The sequence below is a fragment of the Rhinopithecus bieti genome, unplaced genomic scaffold (genome assembly GCF_001698545.2).
Source record: "Rhinopithecus bieti isolate Rb0 unplaced genomic scaffold, ASM169854v2 scaffold_47691, whole genome shotgun sequence".
In the NCBI taxonomy this organism is placed as follows: Eukaryota; Metazoa; Chordata; class Mammalia; order Primates; family Cercopithecidae; genus Rhinopithecus; species Rhinopithecus bieti.
Window position 1 is genome coordinate 259,870 of NW_016818870.1, and position 22,289 is coordinate 282,158.

The 22,289-nt window shown below is 52.1% G+C and overlaps 3 protein-coding genes across 3 annotated transcripts in view; 2 read left to right on the forward strand and 1 right to left on the reverse strand.

Annotated features, from left to right (window-relative positions):
* The first annotated feature begins 6,877 nt into the window (after positions 1-6,877).
* On the forward strand, positions 6,878-15,965 carry CD72 (CD72 molecule). The gene is given in 10 exon segments (XM_017857773.1): positions 6,878-7,467; positions 7,568-7,618; positions 7,621-7,674; positions 8,439-8,510; positions 9,004-9,093; positions 9,399-9,734; positions 12,958-13,103; positions 14,042-14,157; positions 15,187-15,341; positions 15,634-15,965. Coding segments are annotated over 9 exon segments (1,080 nt in total). The 5' UTR covers positions 6,878-7,385; the 3' UTR covers positions 15,320-15,341; positions 15,634-15,965.
* Positions 15,913-20,375, reverse strand: TESK1 (testis associated actin remodelling kinase 1). The gene is given in 11 exon segments (XM_017857772.1): positions 15,913-17,084; positions 17,435-17,549; positions 17,695-17,784; positions 17,933-18,016; positions 18,272-18,362; positions 18,535-18,617; positions 18,961-19,107; positions 19,664-19,712; positions 19,852-19,973; positions 20,119-20,269; positions 20,271-20,375. Coding segments are annotated over 11 exon segments (1,878 nt in total). The 5' UTR covers positions 20,336-20,375; the 3' UTR covers positions 15,913-16,203.
* A 301-nt stretch (positions 20,376-20,676) lies between these two features.
* CIMIP2B (ciliary microtubule inner protein 2B) overlaps positions 20,677-22,289 on the forward strand; it is a 54,889-nt gene continuing 53,276 nt past the window's right edge. Inside the window, exon 1 of the mRNA XM_017857774.1 lies at positions 20,677-21,991. The gene's annotated coding sequence lies outside the window, so the exon portion shown is untranslated. The remainder of the gene's footprint in view (positions 21,992-22,289) is intronic.

Consider the following 22,289-nt stretch of genomic DNA (forward strand, 5'->3'; position numbering starts at 1 on the left):
CTGCAATGATCGCAGGATTTTTTTTTTTTTTGTTTCCCAATGCATGTAAAAGTTATGTTCAGCCAGGCGCAGTGTCTCTCGCCTGTAATCTTAGCACTTTGGGAGGCCGAGGTGGATGAATTGCCTGAGCTCAGGAGTTTGAGACCGGCCTGGAGAACACAGTGAAACCCTGTCTTTACTAAAATACAAAAAAAAAAAAAATTAGCCAGGCGTGGTGGTGCATGCCTGTAATCCCAGCTACTTGGAAGGGTGAGACAGGAGAATCGCTTGAACCCAGGAGGTGGAGGTTGCAGTGAGCTGAGATTGTGCCATTGCACTCTGGCCTGGGCAACAGAATGAGACTCCATCTCAAAAAAATAAAATAAAAATAAAAAAAATAAAGCCGGGCACGGTGGCTGACGCCTGTAATCCCAGCACTTTGGGAGGCCAAGGCAGGCAGATCATGAGGTCAGGAGATTGAGACTATCCCGGCTAAAGCGGTGAAACCCCGTCTCTACTAAAAATACAAAAAGATTAGTCAGGCATGGTGGCCGGCGCCTGTAGTCCCAGCTACTCGGGAGGCTGAGGCAGGAGAATGGCATGAACCCAGGAAGTGGAGCTTGCAGTGAGCCATGATCACGCCACTTTTAATTTCTTGAACTCCTCCAAGTCATCCATGAGGGTGAAATCAACTTCTTCCAAACTCCTGTTAATGTTGATATTTTGACTCCCTGCCATGAATCATGAATGTTTTTAATGGTATATAGAATGGTGAATCCTTTTCAGAAGGTTCTCAGTTTACTTCGCCCAGATCCATGAGAGGAATCCCTATGGCAGCTGTAGCCTTACAAAATGTATTTCTTAAATAAGGTCAAAATTACTCCTTGACCCACGGGCTGCAGAATGGAATTTTGTTAGGCATGAAAACAACATTAATCTCCATTAGAGATCTTGGGTGATTAGGTACATTGCCAATGAACAGTAATATCTTGAAACGAATCTTCTTTCTGAGCAGTAGGTGGGCTTAAAATATTCACTAAACCATGCTGTGAACACATGTGCTGTCATCCAGGCTTTGTTCTTCCATGTATACAGCATGGAAGGATAGATTTACCACAATTCTTAAGGGCCCTAGGATTCTGAGAATGGTAAATGAGCACTGGCTTCAACTTAAAGCCATGAGCTGCATTAGCCTCTAGCAAGAGGGTCAGCCTGTCCTTTGAAGATTTGAAGCCAGGCACTGACTTTTCTTCTCCAGCTATGAAAGTCCTAGATGGCCTCTTCTCCAATAAAAGGCTGTTTAGTTTGCATTGAAAATCTGTTGTTTAGTGTAGCCACCCTAATCAATGATCTTAGTTAGATCTTCTGGATAACTTGCTGCAGCTTCTACATCAGCACTTGCTGCTTCATCTTGCACTTTTATGTTATAGAGATGGCTTCTTTCCTTAAACCTCATGAACCAACCTCTGCTGGCTTCAGACTTTTCTTCTGCAGCCTCCTCAATTCTCTCAGCCTCCAGAGAATTGAAGAGAGTTAGGGTCTTGCTCTGGATTAGGCTTTGGCTTAAGAGAATGTTGTAGCTGGTTTGATCTTCTATCCAGACCACTCAAACTCTCTTCATATCAGCAATAAGACTGTTTTGCTTTCTTACCATTTATGTGTTCACTGGAGTAGCTCTTTTAATTTCCTTGAAGAACTTTTCCTTTGCATTTGCAGCTTGGCTAACTGGCATAAGAGGCCTAGCTTTTGGCCTATCTTGGCTTTGGACATGCCCTTCTCACTAACCTTAATCCTTTCTGGCTTTTGATGTAAAGTGAGAGATGTGCAACTCTTCCTTTCACTTGTACACTTAGAGACCATTGTAGGGTTATTAATTGGCCTAATTTTAATATTGTTGTGTCTCAGGGAATAGAGAGACCCAAGGAGAGGGAGTGAGACAGGGAACAGCCAGTCAGTGGAGCAGTCAGAACACACACAACTTTTATTAAGTTCAGTGTCTTATAGGTATGGTTCGTGGTGCTCCAAAACAATGACAATATTAATATCAAAAATCACTGACCACAGATCTCCGTAACAGATACAATCATAATGAAAAAAGTTTGAAATATTTTAAGAATTACCAAAATGTGACGACACAGAGACATGAAGTGAGCATGTGCTGTTGGAAAATGGCACCAGTAGACTGGCTTGCCACAGGGTTGCCATAAACTTCCAATCTGTAAAAAAACTCAGTATCTGTGAAGTGTAATAAGTGCAATAAAATTAGGTGTGCCTGGACATTCCTACAGTATGTAGCAGCAGCCCTAACCCCTCATGATAATCAGGCAATCAGGTTCAGTTGCCTCTGCCAGGATAATCGCTCCCCACTAAGTATGTGAACGAGGAGTAGCCAGGGACGATCGCTAGATATGGAGAACTCTGTGGGTCAAGGTAGATGCTCTCTACACATCCTTTCATCTTTAACTCCCACTGCCAACTCAGCAGTCATCTCCATATTTTCCCACTTAAATTCCTGAAAATGAACATTTGATAAACTCATCCTGATGTCCAGGCCACTGGCTTGTCTATGGACTGGTCAGCCTTAGGCAGAGGCCCACTTGCTCATTTTATATTTTTATTAAATTAAATTTATTATTATTATTATTATTATTATTTTTGAGACAGAGTCTCCCTTTGTCACCCAGGCTAGAGTGCAGTGGTGTGATCTCGGCTCACTGCAACCTCCGCCTCCCAGTTTCAAGCGATTCTCCTGCCTCAGCCTCCTGAGTAGCTGGGATTACAGGCATGTGCCACCACGCCCAGCTAATTTTTGTATTTTCAGTAGAGATGGGGTTTCACCATGTTGGTCAGGCTGGTCGTGATCCACCCGCCTCAGCCTCCCAAAGTGCTGGGATTACAGGCGTGAGCCATTGTGCCTGACTTTGCTGTTATTATTATTATTATTATTATTTTTTTTTTTTGAGACAGAGTCTTGCTCTGTTGCCCAGGCTGGAGTGCAGTGGCTCTATCTTGGCTCACTGCAACCTCCACCTCCCAGGTTCAAGCGATTCTTTTGCTTCAGCCTCTCGGGTAGCTGGGATACAGGTGTGTGCCACCGTGCCCAGCTAATTTTTGTATTATTAGTAGAGACGGGGTTTCACCATATTGGCCAGACTGGTCTTGAACTCCTGACCTCATGATCTGCACGCCTTGGCCTCCCAAGGGATAACAGGCATGACCCACCGAACCCAACCTGCTGTTATTATTTTTATGACATTTCATTCTGTGGTTTGGAGCCATCATTTTGCCTTGTTGCAAGGCTCGAATCTTGAGTTGGCCTTTTGATGTATTTGCTTTTCTTTTCAGCTCTGTGCCATTAGCACAGAGAATGTGCTTTCTGTGTCACCATTTGAGGCAGGACCAAGGAGAGGCCTAGGGCAAGTCACCGAAGACCTATCTGTACTCTTTGGCTTCAGTGATCAAAGAAATCCAAGTCTCCCTCATGGTGCAATCAGGTGGCCCATTTTTCTCCTTCCTGACTCTGAAGCCTTTGTGACAGACTTTTAAAGAGGCCTTTGTAAAGTCCACACCTAGTGTGTCTCCAGCAATCATACTCTTGATTGAGGTCAGACTATCTTGTATTTTACAGATGGAAAATTGTGACTTGCCCAAAGTCACATACTGTGGCAAGGCTGGTCTCTTTAACCAGAGTCTCCCTCTTCTTTCTATTACATCATGCTTCCTCCACAGTTCAGGAAACTGTTGCTGCTCTAATAAATTACATACTTGGTGGCTTAAACAATACAAATTTATTATCTTACAGTTGTGGAGATCAGGTCGACACAGGTCTCACAGGGCTAAAGTCAAGGTGTCTGCAGGGTTGGTTCCTTTCTGGATGCTGAAGGGGAAAATCTGCTTCCTTGCCTTTTCCAGCTCTCAGAGGCTGCCTGCATTCCTTGGCTCATGGTCCTTTTCCTCCATCTTCAAAATCAGTACCTATGGGTTGAGTGTTTCTCCTGTGGCATCTCTCTGGCCCTCCTTCCCTCACCGAATCTCTTTCTTCCCATGATGGGAAAGGTTCTCCCTTTCAAGAACTCATGTGATCAGAGTGTGCCTACCAAGATAAAACAGAATAATCTCTCCATCTAAAGGGCCTTAATTAACATAGTCACATCTACATTTTGTCAGGTAAAGTGACATATGTCATAGGTTCTGGGGATTCGGGTGTGAACATTTTTGGGAGGCCATTATTCTGGCTACCACACCCTGTCAGTAAACTAGGGCTTCCTGGAGGCCAGTGGGTTAAAGTAATGAAGACAGACATAGCCTGACTTTCAGAGTCTTAGGAGATGCTCCTGATGTCCTGACATAGACTGTATCAATGACACAAAGTTGATCAGGTGAGCTCCCTTCCACATGGCAAATTCTACCTGATGCCCTCATGGTTGGGCCCCCTCCTCTTGTCAACTGTAAACACCCATTCCCTGTAATGAGTAGTGGGGAGGCCAAGAGAGGGCAAAACATGGGTGTTGTTGTCTGCCCTCCAGGCTCTCAGATGATGATATTATGGTTCTGGAAAAGCTGAAATGTACAGCACTGACCCCTCAGCTCTTAAAAGTTCCCTGATATTTGGGCAGTAGAGGCACAGCTTGAAGTTACCGGTATCTTTTCTGATGTCCAGTCTCTAAAGGTAATATGTGATACACATGGGGAAGGGAAGGATCCCACTCTCTTACTGTGTTCACAAAGGAAGGCTACAAGCTGGTCTAAGATAGAAGCAAATGTGGCCTATGATGAAAAGATATGTAACCATCACCAAAAGAGCTAAAGAGGAGAAAAATATAGAACAAGCCTAGTTAAGACATTCAAGACAATGGGGTGTGCAGTTCCATCTGGGGATCCCCTTCTTCCTTTTTTTTTTTTTGGAGACGGAGTCCCACTCTGTAGCCCAGGCTGGGCACAATCTCGGCTCACTGCAGCCTCTGCCTCCCGGGTTCAAGCAATTCTCCTGCCTCAGCCTCCCTAGTAGCTGGAATTACAGGCACATGCCACCATTCCTAGCTAATTTTTGTATTTTTAATATAAACGGGATTTCACCATGTTTGCCAGGCTGGTCTCAAATTCCTGACCTCAGGTGATCTGCCCACCTCAGCCTCCCAAAGTGTTGGGATTACAGGTGTGAGCCACCACGCCTGGCTAGGAGATCCCCTTCTTAAGCCTCTCCACAGTCAAGTTAGGCAGCAGGCCCATGTATCTTTTTTTTTTTTGAGATGGAGCTTTGCTCTTGTTGCCCAAGCTAGAGTGCAATGGTGCGATCTTGGCTCACTGCAACCTCCACCTCCTTGGTTCAAGTGATTCTCCTGCCTCAGCCTCCTGACTAACTGGGACTACAGGTTTCAGCCACCACACCTGGCTAATTTTTTTTTGTATTTTTAGTAGAGACAGGGTTTCACTATGTTCGCCATGGATGCCTTTTTGAGTGCAGACTAGAAGCTTGATTTTGGCATTTTACCTGGCATCTACATAATGTTCACCCGTGTATTGGATCTGAAAACTGGGACATTCTACAGTCTGTGGAACTCCTGTAAATTTTCCTGCAATTGATTTACTCACACACTGCCCACACCCACCCCCTGTACACCACAGCTTCAAGTATTTGACTCTTCCCACCCCACCCACCCCTGCCACCAGCTGCTCTACACCCTCCCACTCACTCTCAGGGCCCCTGAGGCCCCCAGGGAGTCACCACCACACACAACTCTCTGTATCTGGGGGAAGGTCTGGGTTGTTGGAAAATTTAATCAAGCAAGGACCGTTAACAGCTGCAGAGGCACCTTAGGAAACAGTGAGCCTCAAAAAGGAAATACTTGTAGGATCGCTTGTGATGACCTTTGAAGACTTTTCTGAAAATGACCTGTCATTCCCTGCCATGGAAAATAACAGTGATCGCAGGCAGCCTTCAGCCCACAGAAGGCTTCCTCCTCCAGGCAGGCTCTGACATAGCTGCTCACCTCACAGATGCCCTAACAGACTGCAAAGTCCTGGGAACATGTGTGTCCATGCACGCACATGCACACATGTGCCTCTCTATAGGTACATTTTTGAAGTGACAGCTTTGCCTCAGTGGCCACTTCCTCTAGGAGTGGCTGGGCGGAGCTATTGGCAGAGCTCTAGGTGTGTGTCCTGCCACACACCACCAATCATCCAAGCTGTTGGCATGTGGTGAGGACCTTTTTCCCCTTCCTTTTTCCTCCCCACAGCTGTAGGAGAGGGGGGTTCTGCGGGGCGGATGTCACTTTGCTAGGGGCCGGTTCTTCCCACCCCCACACTACGTCTTGTTCCAGCTCCTTCCTATCCCGGATGTAGGCCATTTTGGGGTTCCTATTAGGGGTCACATCCTGGTAAAAGATCATTAGGGAGTGCCTTTGGGCACCCCTGCTCAGCTGCCCCCTTCTCCCCCAACTGGTTCCCTGTCTCCTCCATCAGCCAGGCCCCCAACACCTATGAAGGCCTGGCAGTCCCTGGGTCTTCCACCACAAATGCCCCCTTTTTCCTTGGGGCTGGGTGTGAAGGGACAGCTTTGGGACTTTTTAAAGGAAGAACTTTGCTGTGAAAATAAGAGAAAAACCAAAACCAAACCAAGAAAATGTCAAAACCTCTGCTGGTCCAGAATCTGTGCTCGGCCTCTGGCTCTGCTCCTGCCTTGCCTCTGCCTAGGAAGCTGCAGTCCTTCTTAAGCCCTCTGCAGCTCCCATGCTCACCTGCTCCCTGGCTCCCCATGAGGATGCATGGGGGGCAGTGCTGCCGCATGCCTTTCCAGAGGTGCTGCAGCCATGGATGTTCCTTATGTTCACCCCTGGCCCGGACCTGTTCCTGAACCCCCAGTTACTGGAAACCCCAGGATGATGAGGAGCGAGGGATGCAAACCAGGAACCCCCAGTCTCATGGGGAGAATGGAGCCTCACTCTGGAGCTGGGGAGATCATCTGGGTCAGTGCAGCTGCAGCTACACATCATAAGCCCCAGTGGACAAGGCAGCCAGGAGGAGGGCGGGGCAGATCAGGGCAGATAACCAGGAGGACCGAGTTTGGGGTCCAGTATGGCCCACATGGGTCTAAGATGCATGGAGAGGAAGCACAGGGAGGACATGGGGACAGACCCAGCCCCTACCCCTGTGCTCTGGACCTCAGCGTCCCCTCCGTGGCCCCTCTGGCCCTGGCCCAGGGATGCCTTCTGCTTCATTGAGCCCATCTGTTTGAGACTTGCTAACACCTTCCTCTTTTGTGACTGGAAGTCACAGGGCCAGGTGATAAACCGTGCAGTCACAGAGGGAACACAGAGCCTAATTGTAAAGGGACAGAGAAAAGAGGAGCAAGGGAGGACGGTGGATGACAGGGAAGACGAGCTGGGGCAGAGCTGCTCAGGACCATGGCTGAGGCCATCACCTATGCAGATCTGAGGTTTGTGAAGGCTCCCCTGAAGAAGAGCATCTCCAGCCGGTTAGGACAGGGTAAGGGGGATGAGGTCTTCCCTTGATCCTGCATCCCCACTCCCCACCCCACAGATCCTATTCCCGACTCCCACCTTGGTCCCTCTTCTCTTCTCTCCAGACCCGGGGGCTGACGACGATGGGGAACTCACCTATGAGAATGTTCAAGTGCCCCAGTGCCAGGGGGACCCTCAAGCTTGGCTTCTTCTGGACTAGGTGACAAAGCAGGTTTGGAGAGCCTGGGGGATGTGTGTTTGTTGGGGGGCTGTGTCTTGAGCCGGGGAGTCCACAATGTTTTTGTTGTTGTTGAGACAGAGTCTTGCTCTGTCACTCAGGCTGGAGTGCAGTGGCATGATCATGGCTCATTGCAGCCTCGACCTCCTGGGCTCAAGTGATCCTCCTGCCCTGGCCTCCCAAAGTGTTGGGATTGCAGGCGTGCACCCCCACACCATGGCCCACAATATTCTTGAGAGCACAATACCCTGGGGAAAGGAGGAGGGCGGTTCTTAGGAAACGGAAGAATAGGAACAGGATAAATGGGAGCCAGGGGAGGAAGAAAGATTCCTCCCACAAGGTGGAGACCCCAGTGAGGGAGATAAGGGCTGCGGAGGGATAGGGCAGCCCTGTGGAGGATGAGTTCTAATGGGAAATGGGGAGCCATGGGAGGGAAAAGGGGGGATGGGAGTTGGATGAGAGCAAAGGGGGAGAGGGTTTGGGGCCGACAGATAAGGGGCCCCTGAGGACGCGATAAAGGGAGAACTAGGAGAGATGAGGGGGTCCCCGGGAAAAGATACGGTGAGACCCAGGAGGGAACCGAGAGAGTCCCTGGCAGAGGAGGAACTCAGTAGAGTGACAGGGTATCCCAGAGCAACTCTAGCGGGCAACGTGGGGCAGACTGGAGTTTCCCAGTGGCGAGGGCGAAGCGGGTGCACAGGAGGAGAAGGGGCAATACTCCGGGCTTCCCATCTCAAACTGGATGCTCCCCTCGACAGCGGTCAAGGCGGAGCAGCCAACTGCGTCCTGGAGCGCCGTGACGTCACTAGCTGTCGGGCGGACTCTCCCCTGTGAGTGAGTGTGCGGGGCAGCGGCGGGGACACGTGCTCGCGCCTGTCCCGGCTGCGGATGGCGCTGGGCCCCGCGGGGTGCAGCTCTTCCCAGGATGAGTCCAGGCGCAGCCCTTCCGACCGCCCCGGCTGCCCTGCCCCATTCACCTACATCGGGTGCGTCTGAATCCGACGTGCACCGCCCCCCTGCGGATGGTCCCAATTCGCCTTCCTGCCCCCCTTCTCTTCTCTCCCACTCTCGGTCTGATATTTCCTTCCCCTTCTCCCAGGTTACGCCCCTGAGTCCTTACCAGCTCTGATTCTGGAACACCCTCTCCCCTACCTGCGAAACACCCCGCTACCCAACAGAAACCACCATGGTTGCCCCCTCAGCTCTGCACCGCCCTCCTCTTAGGGATGCCTTCCCCAGGGGTCTCCCCCACGGACCTGTCCCCTCGTCTCTACATTCTTTCCGGGGGCTGACTGCCCGCATCCATCCCACTGTCCCCCTAAGGCCGCACAGCCTGCCTGCGATACTTCCTGCTCGGCCTGCTCCTCACCTGCCTACTGTTAGGAGTAGCCGTCATCTGCCTGGGAGTGCGCTGTGAGTAAGGCTGTCCCCACTTCCCACTTACACCGAACTTTCCCCGCAAAGCTGACCTTCCTCAGCAGGGCTCATAGTCACTACCACCACATCCTTAGCTTTGGGTTTGGTTTCCAGCCAGGGCTGTTGTCTTCCTGAATTGTCCTCACCTAATCCAGTACCTCCTTACACTTTAGGCAGTCAAATCTTGTATTTCAGCCTGTGATGCAAAAAGTTGCAAGAAGCAGAAAAAGGGCTGATGCTGCAGTCTCAGGGCACTAGGGCAGGGCTGGAGAAGACATCCACCAATCTCTGTGGCCAAACAGATCTGCAGGTGTCTCAGCAGCTCCAGCAGATGAACAGGGTTCTGGAAGCCACTAACAGCAGCCTGAGGCAACAGCTCCACCTCAAGATAAGGCAGCTGGGACAGAGCGCAGAGGATCTGCAGGGGTCCAGGAGAGAGCTGGCGCAGAGTCAGGAAGCACTACAGGTGGAACAGAGGGCTCATCAGATGGCCGAAGGGCAGCTACAGGCCTGCCAGACAGACAGCGAGAAGACGAAGGAGACCTTGCAAAGTGAGGAGCAACAGAGGAGGGCCTTGGAGCAGAAACTGAGCAACATGGAGAACAGACTGAAGCCCTTCTTCACATGCCGCTCATCAGGTGTCCGCTCTGGGGAGAGGAGAGAAGGGAGGGATGGATTGGAGCAAGGAGATACTAGTGGAAGGGGTCTATCACCCAGGGGCCTGTGAAGTGTTCAGGAAAGGGGCAGTGAACCAGAGTGGTGGCTGACATGAGCTGTTCAGCCTTGGCCAACAGAGAGAAGGACCAAGCTGCATACTGGATTTAGGGGGACCCACCGAGCTCCAAGGCTCATCCTGTGGGGTAGAGGAGGATGGCAGCCAGCAGTCCAAATCACACTGTCCAAGGTTTCTTCCTGTTGATATCAGTGACAAAGATCTGGAATGCCCCCAAATTTGGATGTGAACTTGGCGGTTTGCACATCTTTCTAAAGACAGGGTCCTCACTTTTCATTAATTTTAATTATAGCTGAGATCTCCCCAAAGGGTAAGACTAACTGACTGACATGGAGTGCAACCTGGTGGTTGGGCAAGGCAGTGAGGCTTTCAGCACTCACAGTGAGGTGGAGCCTAGAATTGTGGTGTAGGGAACTAGGATGGGGTGTCCATTCATTTTGAAAGCAGGACCCTAGCCAGTAGGTGGAGATGGGGAGAGAGACACATAAAAGAGGCAAGGCTGTGTCAAAACAGGCTGAGGGTCTAGGCAAGGTGCCAGGCCCAAGGAGACTGGGGTGTTTTTGGGCTATGATCAGGTTTAGGCTCTGTCTAGCTTGGGGGTCATCTGGTTGATCTCCCCAGGCATAAGACAGCAAGATTATGTGCAGACACCCCTTGCCCTCATTTCCTTAACCTGAACCTCTGTGACCATCAGTTTCATGCCAGGGCTGCCCATTCTCTTAGCAGCACCTTAGACCTCTACATCCCAAACTGCTCTTCTGGCAAAAGGATGGTTTCAGACTTCCACTCTGATCACAGCTGCCCACCACTCCTCCAGGTTTTCCCCAAACTTTTTTGATCTCATTGAGGCCTCCAATCTGCTGACTCCCCTTTTTCTCCCTTCCCATCAGCTGTCTCCTGTCCACACTTCTCTCCCTACCTATCATGGGTTTGGAGCCCATCACTTTTACTACTCACTTTTTTGTTTGTTTGTTTAAATAGAGACAAGGTCTCACTATGTTTCCCTGGCTGGTATCGAACTCCTGGGCTCAAGTGATCCTCCTGTCTCAGCCTCCCAAAGTGCTGAGATTACAGTCGTGAGCCACCACACATGGCTCACTCACTTCTTTGTTCCGTTATCCTTCTAGTGCACCTGATGGGCAAAATTTCAACTCTGGATGAACCCAACTGCCCACAGTCAGCACCAAGGTGTGACAAATTGTGGAATCATTTTGCTCAGTGCCACTGAGACTCTAGTCTCTCAGCACTGCCTGGCAACCTCTGCAGTGGTCAGCTTGCTCTCCATAATAACTCCTTCTCCCTCACTTTCAGCAGATGCCCTCATCTTCCACTCTGAGAGGAATTCCCTCCACTTTCCATCACCAAGTCTATAAATCCATTTGGATTTTTGCCCATCCTCATCTTTTGCAAGGATAGCTGCAGCAACTTTCTAAATGTTTTTCCTACTCACTCCTCTCCCCGCAGTCCATTCTTCATATTGGAGCCAGGGTAATTCTTTACAAACAAAAATCTGATCATGTCATCCCAATCTAGAGCATTCCAGTTAATTGATTACATAAACAGTTATGGAATACGTAACATATAATATGTTCTAGCACTGTGCCCAGGCACTTGGGATATAGCTAGTGAACAAAATTCCTCTGTGTAAAATCCTACACTGACTTTCTCTTTCTCATAATATAAAAATAAAAAATCCTTAACATGGCTTCCAACACCCCTGCCTACCTTTCAGTGTTCCACTTATCCCCTCACCTTCTTCCATTTGGCCATACGGATTTCTTTTCTTTTCTGTTCTTTTTTTTTTTTTTTTTGAGACAGAGTCTCGCTCTGTCACCCAGGCTGGAGTGCAGTGGCCAGATCTCAGCTCACTGCAAGCTCCGCCTCCCGGGTTTACGCCATTCTCCTGCCTCAGCCTCCCGAGTAGCTGGGACTACAGGCGCCGCCACCTCGCCCGGCTAGTTTTTTGTATTTTAGTAGAGACGGGGTTTCACCGTGTTAGCCAGGGTGGTCTCGATCTCCTGACCTCGTGATCCGCCCATCTCGGCCTCCCAAAGTGCTGGGATTACAGGCTTGAGCCACCGCGCCCGGCCTTTTTTTTTTTTTTTTTGAGGTGGAGTCTCACTCTGTGAGACTGAAGTGCACTCCCAGGCTGGAGTGCAGTGGTGTGATCTCGGCTCACTGCAATCTCTGCCTCCTGGGTTCAAGCGATCCTTTTGCCTCAGTCTCCCGAGTAGCTGGGATTATAGGTGTGCGCCACAGTGCCTGGGTATTTTTTGGTATTTTCAGTAGAGGTGGGGTTTCACCATGTTGACCAGGCTGCTCTTGAACTCCTGACCTCAGGTGATCCACCCCGCCTTGGCCTCCCAAAGTGCTGGGATTACATATGTGAGCCGTTGTGCCCAGCAGGGATTTCTTTTTATTCCTTTAAGTTGCCATAGGACAGTAACTCAAGGGAGTAGCAGAGTGGGGACATGAGATCATGTAGAGAGAAGAGAGGGAGCTAGTGGGGAGCGAATGATTTTTGAATGATGAAGGTAGGACTGATGGAACAAAGCAATGGAGAGAGGTGGTCTGGGGATCAGAAGTGCAGATTGGGATGTAGGATGTTGAAGAAAGAGGGATATTTATTTCTTATGGATAGTCAGGAAAAGAAGAACAGAGAAGAGAAATTTTGAGGGAAATGGTGAGAGCTCAGTTTCTGCAAAACAGGACCCAACATTTTCTGCTTGTAGGAAATTGGAGAGGGAAGGAGGGGGCCAGTGCTGGAGGAGTGGGAGTCTTGGATGTGCAGTGGGGGGTGCTTTAGGGAGTGGAGGAGATGGGCCCAAGAGATGTTAGGTAAAGTGTCAGGGTGGACTGCAATTGTTCAGAAATTGGGGTAATAAAATTAGCCCTATTAAGACAAACCTCCTAGATTGCTAAGAAGGAATGTTGTTGAATGTTAAAGTCTTTTTACTAAGTAAGGACAGGTACGGTGTTTCCAGGGGATGCAAAAGAAAGATTGCAAAGATCATAGAAGTCCATGAAAGTGCTGAGATTAGCCCTAGGAGAATATTGTTAGCAAAAGATTGCTGAGTAGTTACTTTCATCCCAACTGTTGCTGCTATCACACTCTTTCTGCTTTTTAGACACCTGCTGTCCGACGGGATGGACAGTGCATCAGAAAAGCTGCTTTTACATCTCAGTTACTTCGAAAACTTGGCAGGAGAGCCAAAAACATTGTGAAACTCTGTCTTCCAAGCTGGTCACATTCAGTGAAATTTATCAACAATCAGTAAGCATATCCTTACTCACAGACTGTAGTGGGTACTATTCAGTAAAGGGACATATGTCATCAAGTCAGGAATGGCAGTGCATACATGGCTGGGGTGGTCATTCCTTTTCCATGGAAGAAACTGAGAATCACAAAACTCTTGACCTCTGAGCTTGGAAACAACCTCTGCATCTTTTCAGCACAGTGGTCCAGGCAGCCCCTACTAACTGATTAGAGTTGGCATGAGAGTGGAAACTTAGGAACCATATCTACATTTTTTTTTTTTTTTTTTTTGAGACAGAGTCTCACTCTGTCACCCAGGCTGGAGTGCAATTGCATAATCTCAGCTCACTGCAACCTCTGCCTCCTGGGTTCAAGCAATTCTCCTGTCTCAGTTTCCCAAGTAGCTGGGACTACAGTCACACACCACCACGCCCAGCTAATTTTTGTATTTTTAATAGAGATGGGGTTTCACCATATTGGTCAGGCTGGTCTCTAATTCCTGACCTCAGGTGATTCACCTGCCTCAGCCTCCCAAAGTGCTGGGATTACAGGTGTGAGCCACCGCACCCGGCCTGTACTTTAATCTGTATCTCATCTCAGCTTGCTGGTCAGCTCCCTGGGCTGCTTGACAGGTTCCTTGACTCTTGTGGCTTCTCAGGCAGAGAGGTCCCACACCTGGTGGGCTGGATTGTAGGGATTAGTTCCTTGGGGCCAGAACAGCACACACAATGACTCCCCTCCAAAGGCTGGCAGAGATTCTTACTCAGCTGGAGGGCAAATTGAGCACTGAGCCTGCACCTGCAGGGTGGCACTTGGTGGATTCAGGGACCAGTTACCAAAGAGCTGTCATATATACAGCCCCCTTGCCGAAGCCGAGGCCTCCCTAGGGCATGCATTTTCTTCCGTGTTTCTCATCACTCTCCACATATCTCTGGTCTCTCTGAATCTCCCCTCAGCATTCTTACTTCACTTTAAATTGGTTGTTGCCAAATGGTGATTCAGGGAATTCATACTGGACTGGCCTCAGCTCTAACAAGGATGGGAAGTTGACTGATGATATACAACATACTAGGTAAGTTTGTTAGGACTTTGGGTATTTTCAACTCCATAATCCCCTCCATAAAGACATGGTAATCAGATTTCCTCCCCACCTGCTTCCCTCAGAACTCTCCCATAAATCAACACTGTAATTGCCTATTTGTCTGTTTCCTCTATTTGATTAATAACTTCTTGAGGCAATCTTATTCTCCATTCTCTTTCCACCTAGAAGTCCCTGGCACATGCTTTTTTGTTTCAGTAACTACTAGGTTGGACCTATGCTAGCTTTTAGGGGGAGACATTAAGGATTTAGTTAAGGCTCCACAGCTGATGACAGCAGCATTTCTCCATCCTTTGACAAGGCCACCCAAACTGAGGTTGTACTTTCTCAGTAGCAGCCACTCGGGGCACTAAAGCTGCCTCAGTGAAGCAAGGAAGGGAGCAGCGGGGGTACCATTGACGCTCCACTTCACTGTGATCAAGGGAGCAGTGGGGTACCATTGAGGATCAACCCTAGGGACCCTGAAACAGGGTGGCAGCCTCCTTATGTTCCCTAATTGGCCTTCTCATCTTTTTTTTTTTTTTTTTTGAGACGGAGTCTCGCTCTGTCTCCCAGGCTGGAGTGCAGTTGTGCAATCTCGGCTCACTGCAAGCTCCGCCTCCTGGGTTCACATCATTCTCCTGCCTCAGCCTCCCCACGCCCGGCTAATTTTTTGTACTTTTAGTAGAGATGGGGTTTCACCGTGTTAGCCAGAATGGTCTCGATCTCCTGACCTCGTGACCCGCCCGCCTCGGCCTCCCACAAGTGCTGGGATTACAGGCATGAGCCACTGCGCCCGGCCTGGCCTTCCCATCTTTATGACCTGGAGTGATTTTTCCCTCTGCTGGTTCTAAAGCCTGTTTTAGTTGAACTCCAGACATCTGTCCTGAACCATGCCCAGATGTGGCCTTAGGCAGGCAAAGCGAGTTAGGACTTACGTTTTATGCAGGGAAAGGGGAGAGAAGGGAGAGTGGGATAGGAGGGGTCCAGAGAATATCCCAGCTCTACCTTATTACTTTTTAGGCTTTATGTTCAAAGTTCAAAATGTACCAAGCTACAAAAATATTGGTCATGGCATTGGACAACGGAGACAGAGGCATGTAGAAGTTCTCTTCCCTTCATCTGTGAGATGACAGCTTTCAGATTTCCAGATTAGGACAGCCCTTTACACTGAACTGGTAAGAGTGAGGGATGGGGCCAAGGCATGGGGAGTCCAGGGGCAGAGGGACTCAGAGCAGGGACCCAGGGGCCTGAGGGAAAACTTGTACCTGGGATGAAAGTTCTTCCACAGCCTCCAGTTGCTTGGTCTCCTTATGTTAGGATGGGGTGGGCAGGGAGAGGGACAGGTAAGGCCTAGAACTTATGGGAGGCTGGTGATGTGGCTGTCAAGAACTGAGGGGGAGACGGGGTGAGCGGGATGAGGGTTCAGTTAAGTCAACCATGGAGCTTACCGATACTTTACTCTTCCAGACACTCATGCCAACAAGAAACTGTGCCCCTCCTTCCTAACCTGAGGCCTGCGGGTCCTCAGACCATGTCCTCCCTGTGTTCCCTCATTTTGGGCAGTGTCCAGCCACCAGCTGATCCACACCTGACACTTCCAGCCAGCCTGCTGCCTGCTGCCTCTTCCCGAAACTGGACTGTTCTTGGGAAAAGGGTGAAGCTACCTCTAGAAGGGACTTTGGCCTCCCCGCAAGAACTTCCCATGGGAGAATGGGGTGGGGGAGGAGGGCGTACGGGTTGAGTGGATAGGGGCGGCCCGGAGCCAGCCAGGCAGTTTTATTGAAATCTTTTTAAATAATTGCACGTGTTAGTCTCATGTGTCAGCAATGCTGTGTCTGGTTCAGTGATCCCCATGGGAACACGAGCCGGGGATCGAACTGGAAGTGCTCTATCCCTCGAGTCCATGCTGGGGCTCCCCTACACAGGGAGAAGAGCCAGTCAGCCCATCTGGAACTGGCACTGTCCAGCAAGTGTGCTCTGTTCTTACAGGGTGTCCTGAAGGCCAAAGTTGGAGGCCTGAGACCACAGGCTCCACTGCTAAGAGCGTGCCCCGGGCAGCTGCAGGCTGGGTGTGGGTGGCTTGGCATGGTGCCCTCGGTGGCAGAGGAGACTGCCCGCCTCACAGTTCAGGTTGCGGTAGCGGGCAACAGCTGGTGTGGGGCGGGGGCACATGGACAGGAAGCCAAAGCTGAAGGGGCCGAGGCAGCAGCCAGGACAGGGCAGCCCCTCATCAGGCTCCCGGGGAGCTGAAGGGGGTGGCGAGGGTTCTGTCCGCTCCAGGGCTGCCGCCCGGGGCAGGCTATGCTGGGCCCGGTTCCAGGGCTCCCCAGCCCAGCCTTGTGGGGAGTTCACCACCACAGCTGGGGGATTGTTATTGAGGACAGGTCCTGATCTAGGGGACCAGGGTTGGGAGGCCGAGGAACAGGTGCTGATGAAGTTGTCTGTGGCCACGGCCAGAGGCAGCTGGGGCGCTGGTCCTGGAGGTTCCGGCTCAGGGCTGCTGCCCTCGCACTCCATCTTCTCTTCAGCCGAGGGGCCCACGGGGGGAGGGCCAGGACCTGGAAGTGCTGTCTCCATACGGCGGGGGAGCTCAGGGGATGAAGGTAGTGAGCGGCAGCGGCGGGCAGGTGTTCCAGGCTGGACCAGCGTCTCCGGGGTGGTCACCAAGGGCAGCTGAGTGGAGGGGAATGGCGATGGTGGCACAAGAGGCAGGACTGGCTTGCTGGGTGTGTCCAAAAGCTTGATCTTGCCACCCCTGAGGTCTTCCCGTAGTGAGAAGGGGTTGACTCGAGTCAGATTGTCCCCCCAGTTTGGGGGTGATTCTGGTGATGGGGGCAGGAAGAGGTCTGACCGGCTTCGGGAAAGCCGGGGGTCTGGCCTAGGAAGCGTGGCAGAGGGACCCCCTCTTGGAACAGAGCCTGTAGACAGAGAAGTCTGGAATCACTGTCCTCAGCATTTGATCACAGCTCCTTGAGAGCCTCACTATTCTCTAGGAGGCTGGTGGGACTAGAGCTTGAAAAAGGGAGTCTCACCTGGTGCTTTGGAAAGGGGTGATGTCATCTCCAGGCCCCTTTTACTTGTTTCCCTCCCCTCCCTCAAGCTTTAGCATTAGGCACTGTCTTCTTTGAGATGTCCTCCCACCATACCCCAGCCCGACCGCCAGCCTTTTCAACTAATAAATATATTTAGCCTCCTCCATGTCATCTCTGAGTTTTAAGGATGAGAAAGGCTAAAGGACTTAAGCTGGGTCAAGGTCATGCTCACTTACCCTGATTGTGTGTCAGGGGAGTCCTGGTGAGTGGGGCTGGCTCAGGCAGCTGCTCCAGGATCCATTCCAGGTGCTGGGTAATTTCGGTGAAGGGGGCACGGGTGCTGGGTTCCAGCTGATGGGTAGAGACGGGAACGGCTTCACTCAGTGCTCCGAAAGAGGGTCTCTGAGTTTCCTCCCATCACCTGGGTCCCATAGGGCAGCCATGGCAGCTTATGGTTGGGGGCAGGGTGGGGCAGGAAGGACTGTGAGGCTCTTACGCTGCAGCAGTGGATGGCCAGAAGCAGGAAAGGCAGTGGACAGTCATCCCCCACCAGAGTTCGGAAAGCAGGCACATCCAGGCCAAAGTCCTGTGGGGACAGAAGGAGGGACCTCCAAGTCAGCTTTTCTTGGGTTCTCCTTCTGCTCCCCCGTCAGAACCTCAACCTCTAGGAAGTCCTCCTTGGTTATGAGCCGGCTAGTCTGGAGTTCTTCATTTGCAAACCTGGAGACATTCACCTCAGTGCGTGGTAGGTAGTCAGGGTCTGCAGGTACTCGGGCGATGAGCTCACAGAGGACAATTCCGAAGGCAAAGACATCAGCCTGGGGGTCAGAGATAATAGTGTCGTGGAAGAATTAACAGTTTTCAATTCAGAATTTTGACAGAATATAGCTGAATTTGGTTGAGGGTGGGGGATCTTGACAGTTTTCATGTGTTGGAAGGGTGCCTGTGAGGGGCAAAGGGATCTTGGGGACTCCTGAAGATCTGGTAGGGTTGTTTTGGGGATGGATGGGGCTTTATGAGAATACCTCAAGGGTCTCGGAAGGCCTTGGGGATCTGAAGGGTTGATGTCTCACCTTCTCATCATACAGCTCACCCCGTAACACCTCTGGAGCCATCCAGTATGGGGAGCCCACCACAGCCAATGGCTCCTTTCTTGCCCCCTCCCTGCAGGGGCAGGGGCAGGGTGGTCAGAAACATCCTACTCAGACATCTCCCCCAGGGAAAAGGGGATGAGGTGAACTCCCTCCTCTCCCCAAGGGAAACATCACTGGGGCTCTGGGGACATCAGATAGGGGCACTCTGGGAGATTTGGGGAGAACAGGGACATTGACCTCACCTATACACAGGAATCTTTTCAGCCAGCCCGAAGTCACCCACGACAGCGGTGAAGCCTCGATCTTCCCGTCGGACTAGACAGTTCTGACACACACACACATAGTATCCCCAAGCACTCATCACCTTCTGCTCTCTGGCCTCCCAATGTATAACCCAAAGCCCTGTCACTCTAGCATAACCCCAACCCTCTCTGCTCTCCCAGTTTTTCAAGGCACTTCAATATTGCAACATCACCCAACACTCCAAACACAGCGTGCTATTCAGTCCCTCCAAGCACTCCCCTCACCCTGGTCCCCCAATATTCTCCAATGCCTTGCCACTCCAACATCCTAATGTATCTATTATCCACATTCCAACGTCCACAGGCCAGTTACAACCTAATAGTCTCAAACCCTCTCTCATGCCTCCAACCACCCCACTAGCCTACCTTGGATGTGAGGTCCCGGTGAAATACACCTTTGGAGTGCAGGTACCGCAGGCCTCGGGCAATGTCCAGGGCCAGGCGGAGCCTGACAGGCCAGGATAGGGGTTCAGGGGAGCTGAGCAGCTGTTCCAAGGTCCCCCCATTCATATACTGGTGCATAGGAAGAGAATGGGAATGGATGTCAGACTTCAGTCTGTATTCTAGGTCCCCCACTTATAAGCTAGGGGACACTCCGGAGGATCACAGAGGTCAGAGGGGTAAGATTGTGCTGTAGGACCCTCCATCCATGTTCTAGGGTTGCCCTGTTTAACTCAGTAGCCATTAGCCATGTGCAACAATTTAAATAATTTAAAAAAATTTTAATTTAATCAAGCTGACCCACACAAAAAAAATCTAAACAATTAACATAATTTAAATTTAACCACATGTGGCTAGTGGCTACTGTATAGGACAGCACAGATAGAGAACATTTCCATCACTGAAGAAAATTCTATTGGACAGCACTATTCTAGGGGATACAGAGAATAAGACCAGCTGAGGCCTTTTATATGTGGTTTGCCTAAAGGGAAGTTCAGGAAAGCCTCCCCTGGGAGGAGGATCCTGTTGCCTCTCACTAGTCCTCCGTAGATCCATCAGGCCTGTTGACTGCCTTTATCCTTGGGGGTGAAGGGGGGGTGGGGATCCCTCCTTCCTGGTCTATCCTCACCTCTGTAAGAGCGTGCAGCTGTCCCTGGTGCACACAGACCCCCATGAACCTGCAAGAGAAGGCGGAAGATAGCAGGGTAGGCTGTTAAGGGCCTCAGCTCCTCCTCAGTTCCACTTTTCCCGTGGGATCTTTGGATCTTTCCCTTTCTCTCCCGCCCAGCAAGCTGCCCAGAGACTGGGGCCGCTAACCTTAGGATATTGGGGTGCCTGAGCCGGTTCATCAGTTGCACTTCTCGTAGTGTGTTGCCCCGGTTACTGGGGAGCTTGTTCATCTTCAGCACCATGACTTGCCCTGACTGTCGGTGCCGAACCTGGGGGCGGGGGCGGCCGGCGAGGGTCGGGCAGGTCGGGAGGGTCGCCCGAGTCTGGACCCTCTTCCCCGCACTCCTGGCTCCCTAGTTGCAGCCTCTGGTTGAAGGCTCGGTCCCGCCCCTCTGCCCTCTCGGCCGGTCCTACCTTGTAGACCTCAGAGAAGAAGCCGGCCCCGATCTTCTCCGCACAGTGAAAATCGTCCACACGGGCCAGGCTAGACACGGCGCTGCGGAGAGCCCGGTAGGAGGAGGGGCGGCCGCGGCCCGGGCCTCCGCCCGAGCCCCCCGGCCCCGGGGCCCCTCCCCGGCACCTCTCCAGGCCCGGGCCCAGAGGCCCCGCAGTGAGGCCGTTCCCCGGCCATGGCCGGCCCCCCAGCCCGGGCCTGCCTCACATGGCAGGTCCCCGGGCCGGCAGGCCGCGCTTGCCATGGGCGGGGCCCAGCCCGATCCGGGCGCCTGGACACCCGCTCCGCCTGAAATGGAAGATCAGCCGAAATCCTGGACCCGCCCCCCGGCCAGCCGGCTAGCTGGGCCCGGTGGCACGCAGCTCCGCTCGCTCCAGAACGTAGCCTGGTACCGGCCTGGACCGGCAGTGGCGGTGACGGTGGCGCGACGCGTGGCCGGCATCGCTTCCCAGGGCCCGCGGGCCATAAGCATCGCCGCGGGCGGAGAGCGGGCGGGCGGGCAGGCGGCTTGCCTCCGCTTAGCCCGCCGGGGCTCAGGCTCCGCGGCCTGCCGGGGCGGGGCTGGGCCCGGCCTCCGTTTAACTCCTTCCAGCCCGGCCTCCCGGCAGCGGCCACGCCCCCTCAGGTGCGCACCCCCGCCTCCCAGCTCTCTGGCCGCGACGCCCTGGGCCGCCCGGGTCAAATAAGCTCAGGCCTGAACTTGAATAACGGAAGGGAATTAAGGGCTGATGGTGCGCATGCGAAGCTTAGCTGCCCAGGGAGTCCCCTCTCCTCCCTGGGACTGTCCGTTGAGGGTCGGGCTCAGAAACCTGCCGGATTCCTGGGCTCCAGGGACCAACGGGGCAGAAACGTAGGCCCCTCAGGCCCAGTCGTAATCCGAGGCAGCCCAGCAACCTGTCCACCTTCCTGGCCTGCGCCCCGGCCCACCCTGTCCATTTCCCAGGTCTCTTCGACTCCGACACCTTGAACCTCTGGCCTCCCTAACACCTTCTACCTTCACGGGAGGTTGTGATACCTCGGGGCTATAGGGAGCCTTTGGCCGGCCCATACCCAGCTTAGCCCCGACTCCTCCTCACTTCATCCTGCCGCCTCCCAATAAAGAAGAGAGTCCAGGTCCTCCGCCCTGTGACTACCCAGCCGGGACCTCCCTCTTACTACTTTGTCCAAACGACTCTAAGAGAGAAGCCACCACCTGCAGGGAAACCCCTCCTTCCGCAAGATCCCACCCCCTCAAAGAACGCTTTCCCTCGGAGACACCTCCCTTTCGGGGGCACTTTTCCCCAATGTGGCACTGCCACCGTCAGTGTGTGTCAGAACACCTCAGTGCTGCACCCCCTTGCTCTGTGTTCCTCCCACGCAGTGAGATCCCATCTCCGAGTGACTCCACTAGTCATTGTGACCCCTCCTCTCAAGGTGACTCCTCCCCTCAGTGTGACCCAGCCCTCCTCAGTGTGAGGGTTCCGCCCTCCACGTAGGAACACGGTCTGTCCCCTCAGGCCGGAGGAGGGGCTGCAACTGGCCTCTTTAAGTCGGCGCGGTGCCTGGGTGCGCACGCAGTCTGCGGACTCTGTGCACTTGCCGTACCAGACACTTCCGGTTCTGCCGCTGGCTCCGCCTCCGGCCTCGGCAAAATAGCCAATCATCGCCAGGGTTGGGTGGTGACACGCGATCCCGGCGGGCCACTCCGGGGCAAACAGTTTAAATGGGCGTCGTTGAGCCGCCTGCCCCCTAGCGGCGGAACGGTGGGCGGCGGGAGTGAAAGCTGCGGTATCGGGTGCGGAGGCCGGCTGAGCAAGCTGAGGAAGCGAGACTGCGTCCTTCAGGAATTCTCAAGTACTGTATTAATATTTCTGTAGTAACCTTAAAAGAAAATTAATACAAGCACAGTCCGTATCGCGTGGGGTTACTGTCTTCCAATGGTGTCTGGTTACACGTTTATGAGAGTTGGAGCCAAGAAGTACTACTCACTTGTCGAGGGCTACTGAGAAAAGAATAAAGACGGTCATAAATGATACATGATGCCTTAGAGTCAAGAGAAGGCCAGATGCTGTCTTGGTGCGCCCTACAAGGGAAGGTATTGCACAAGTTTGGAGCGAGAGGAGGGGAGACGTTCGCAATCCTTCCACAGCCG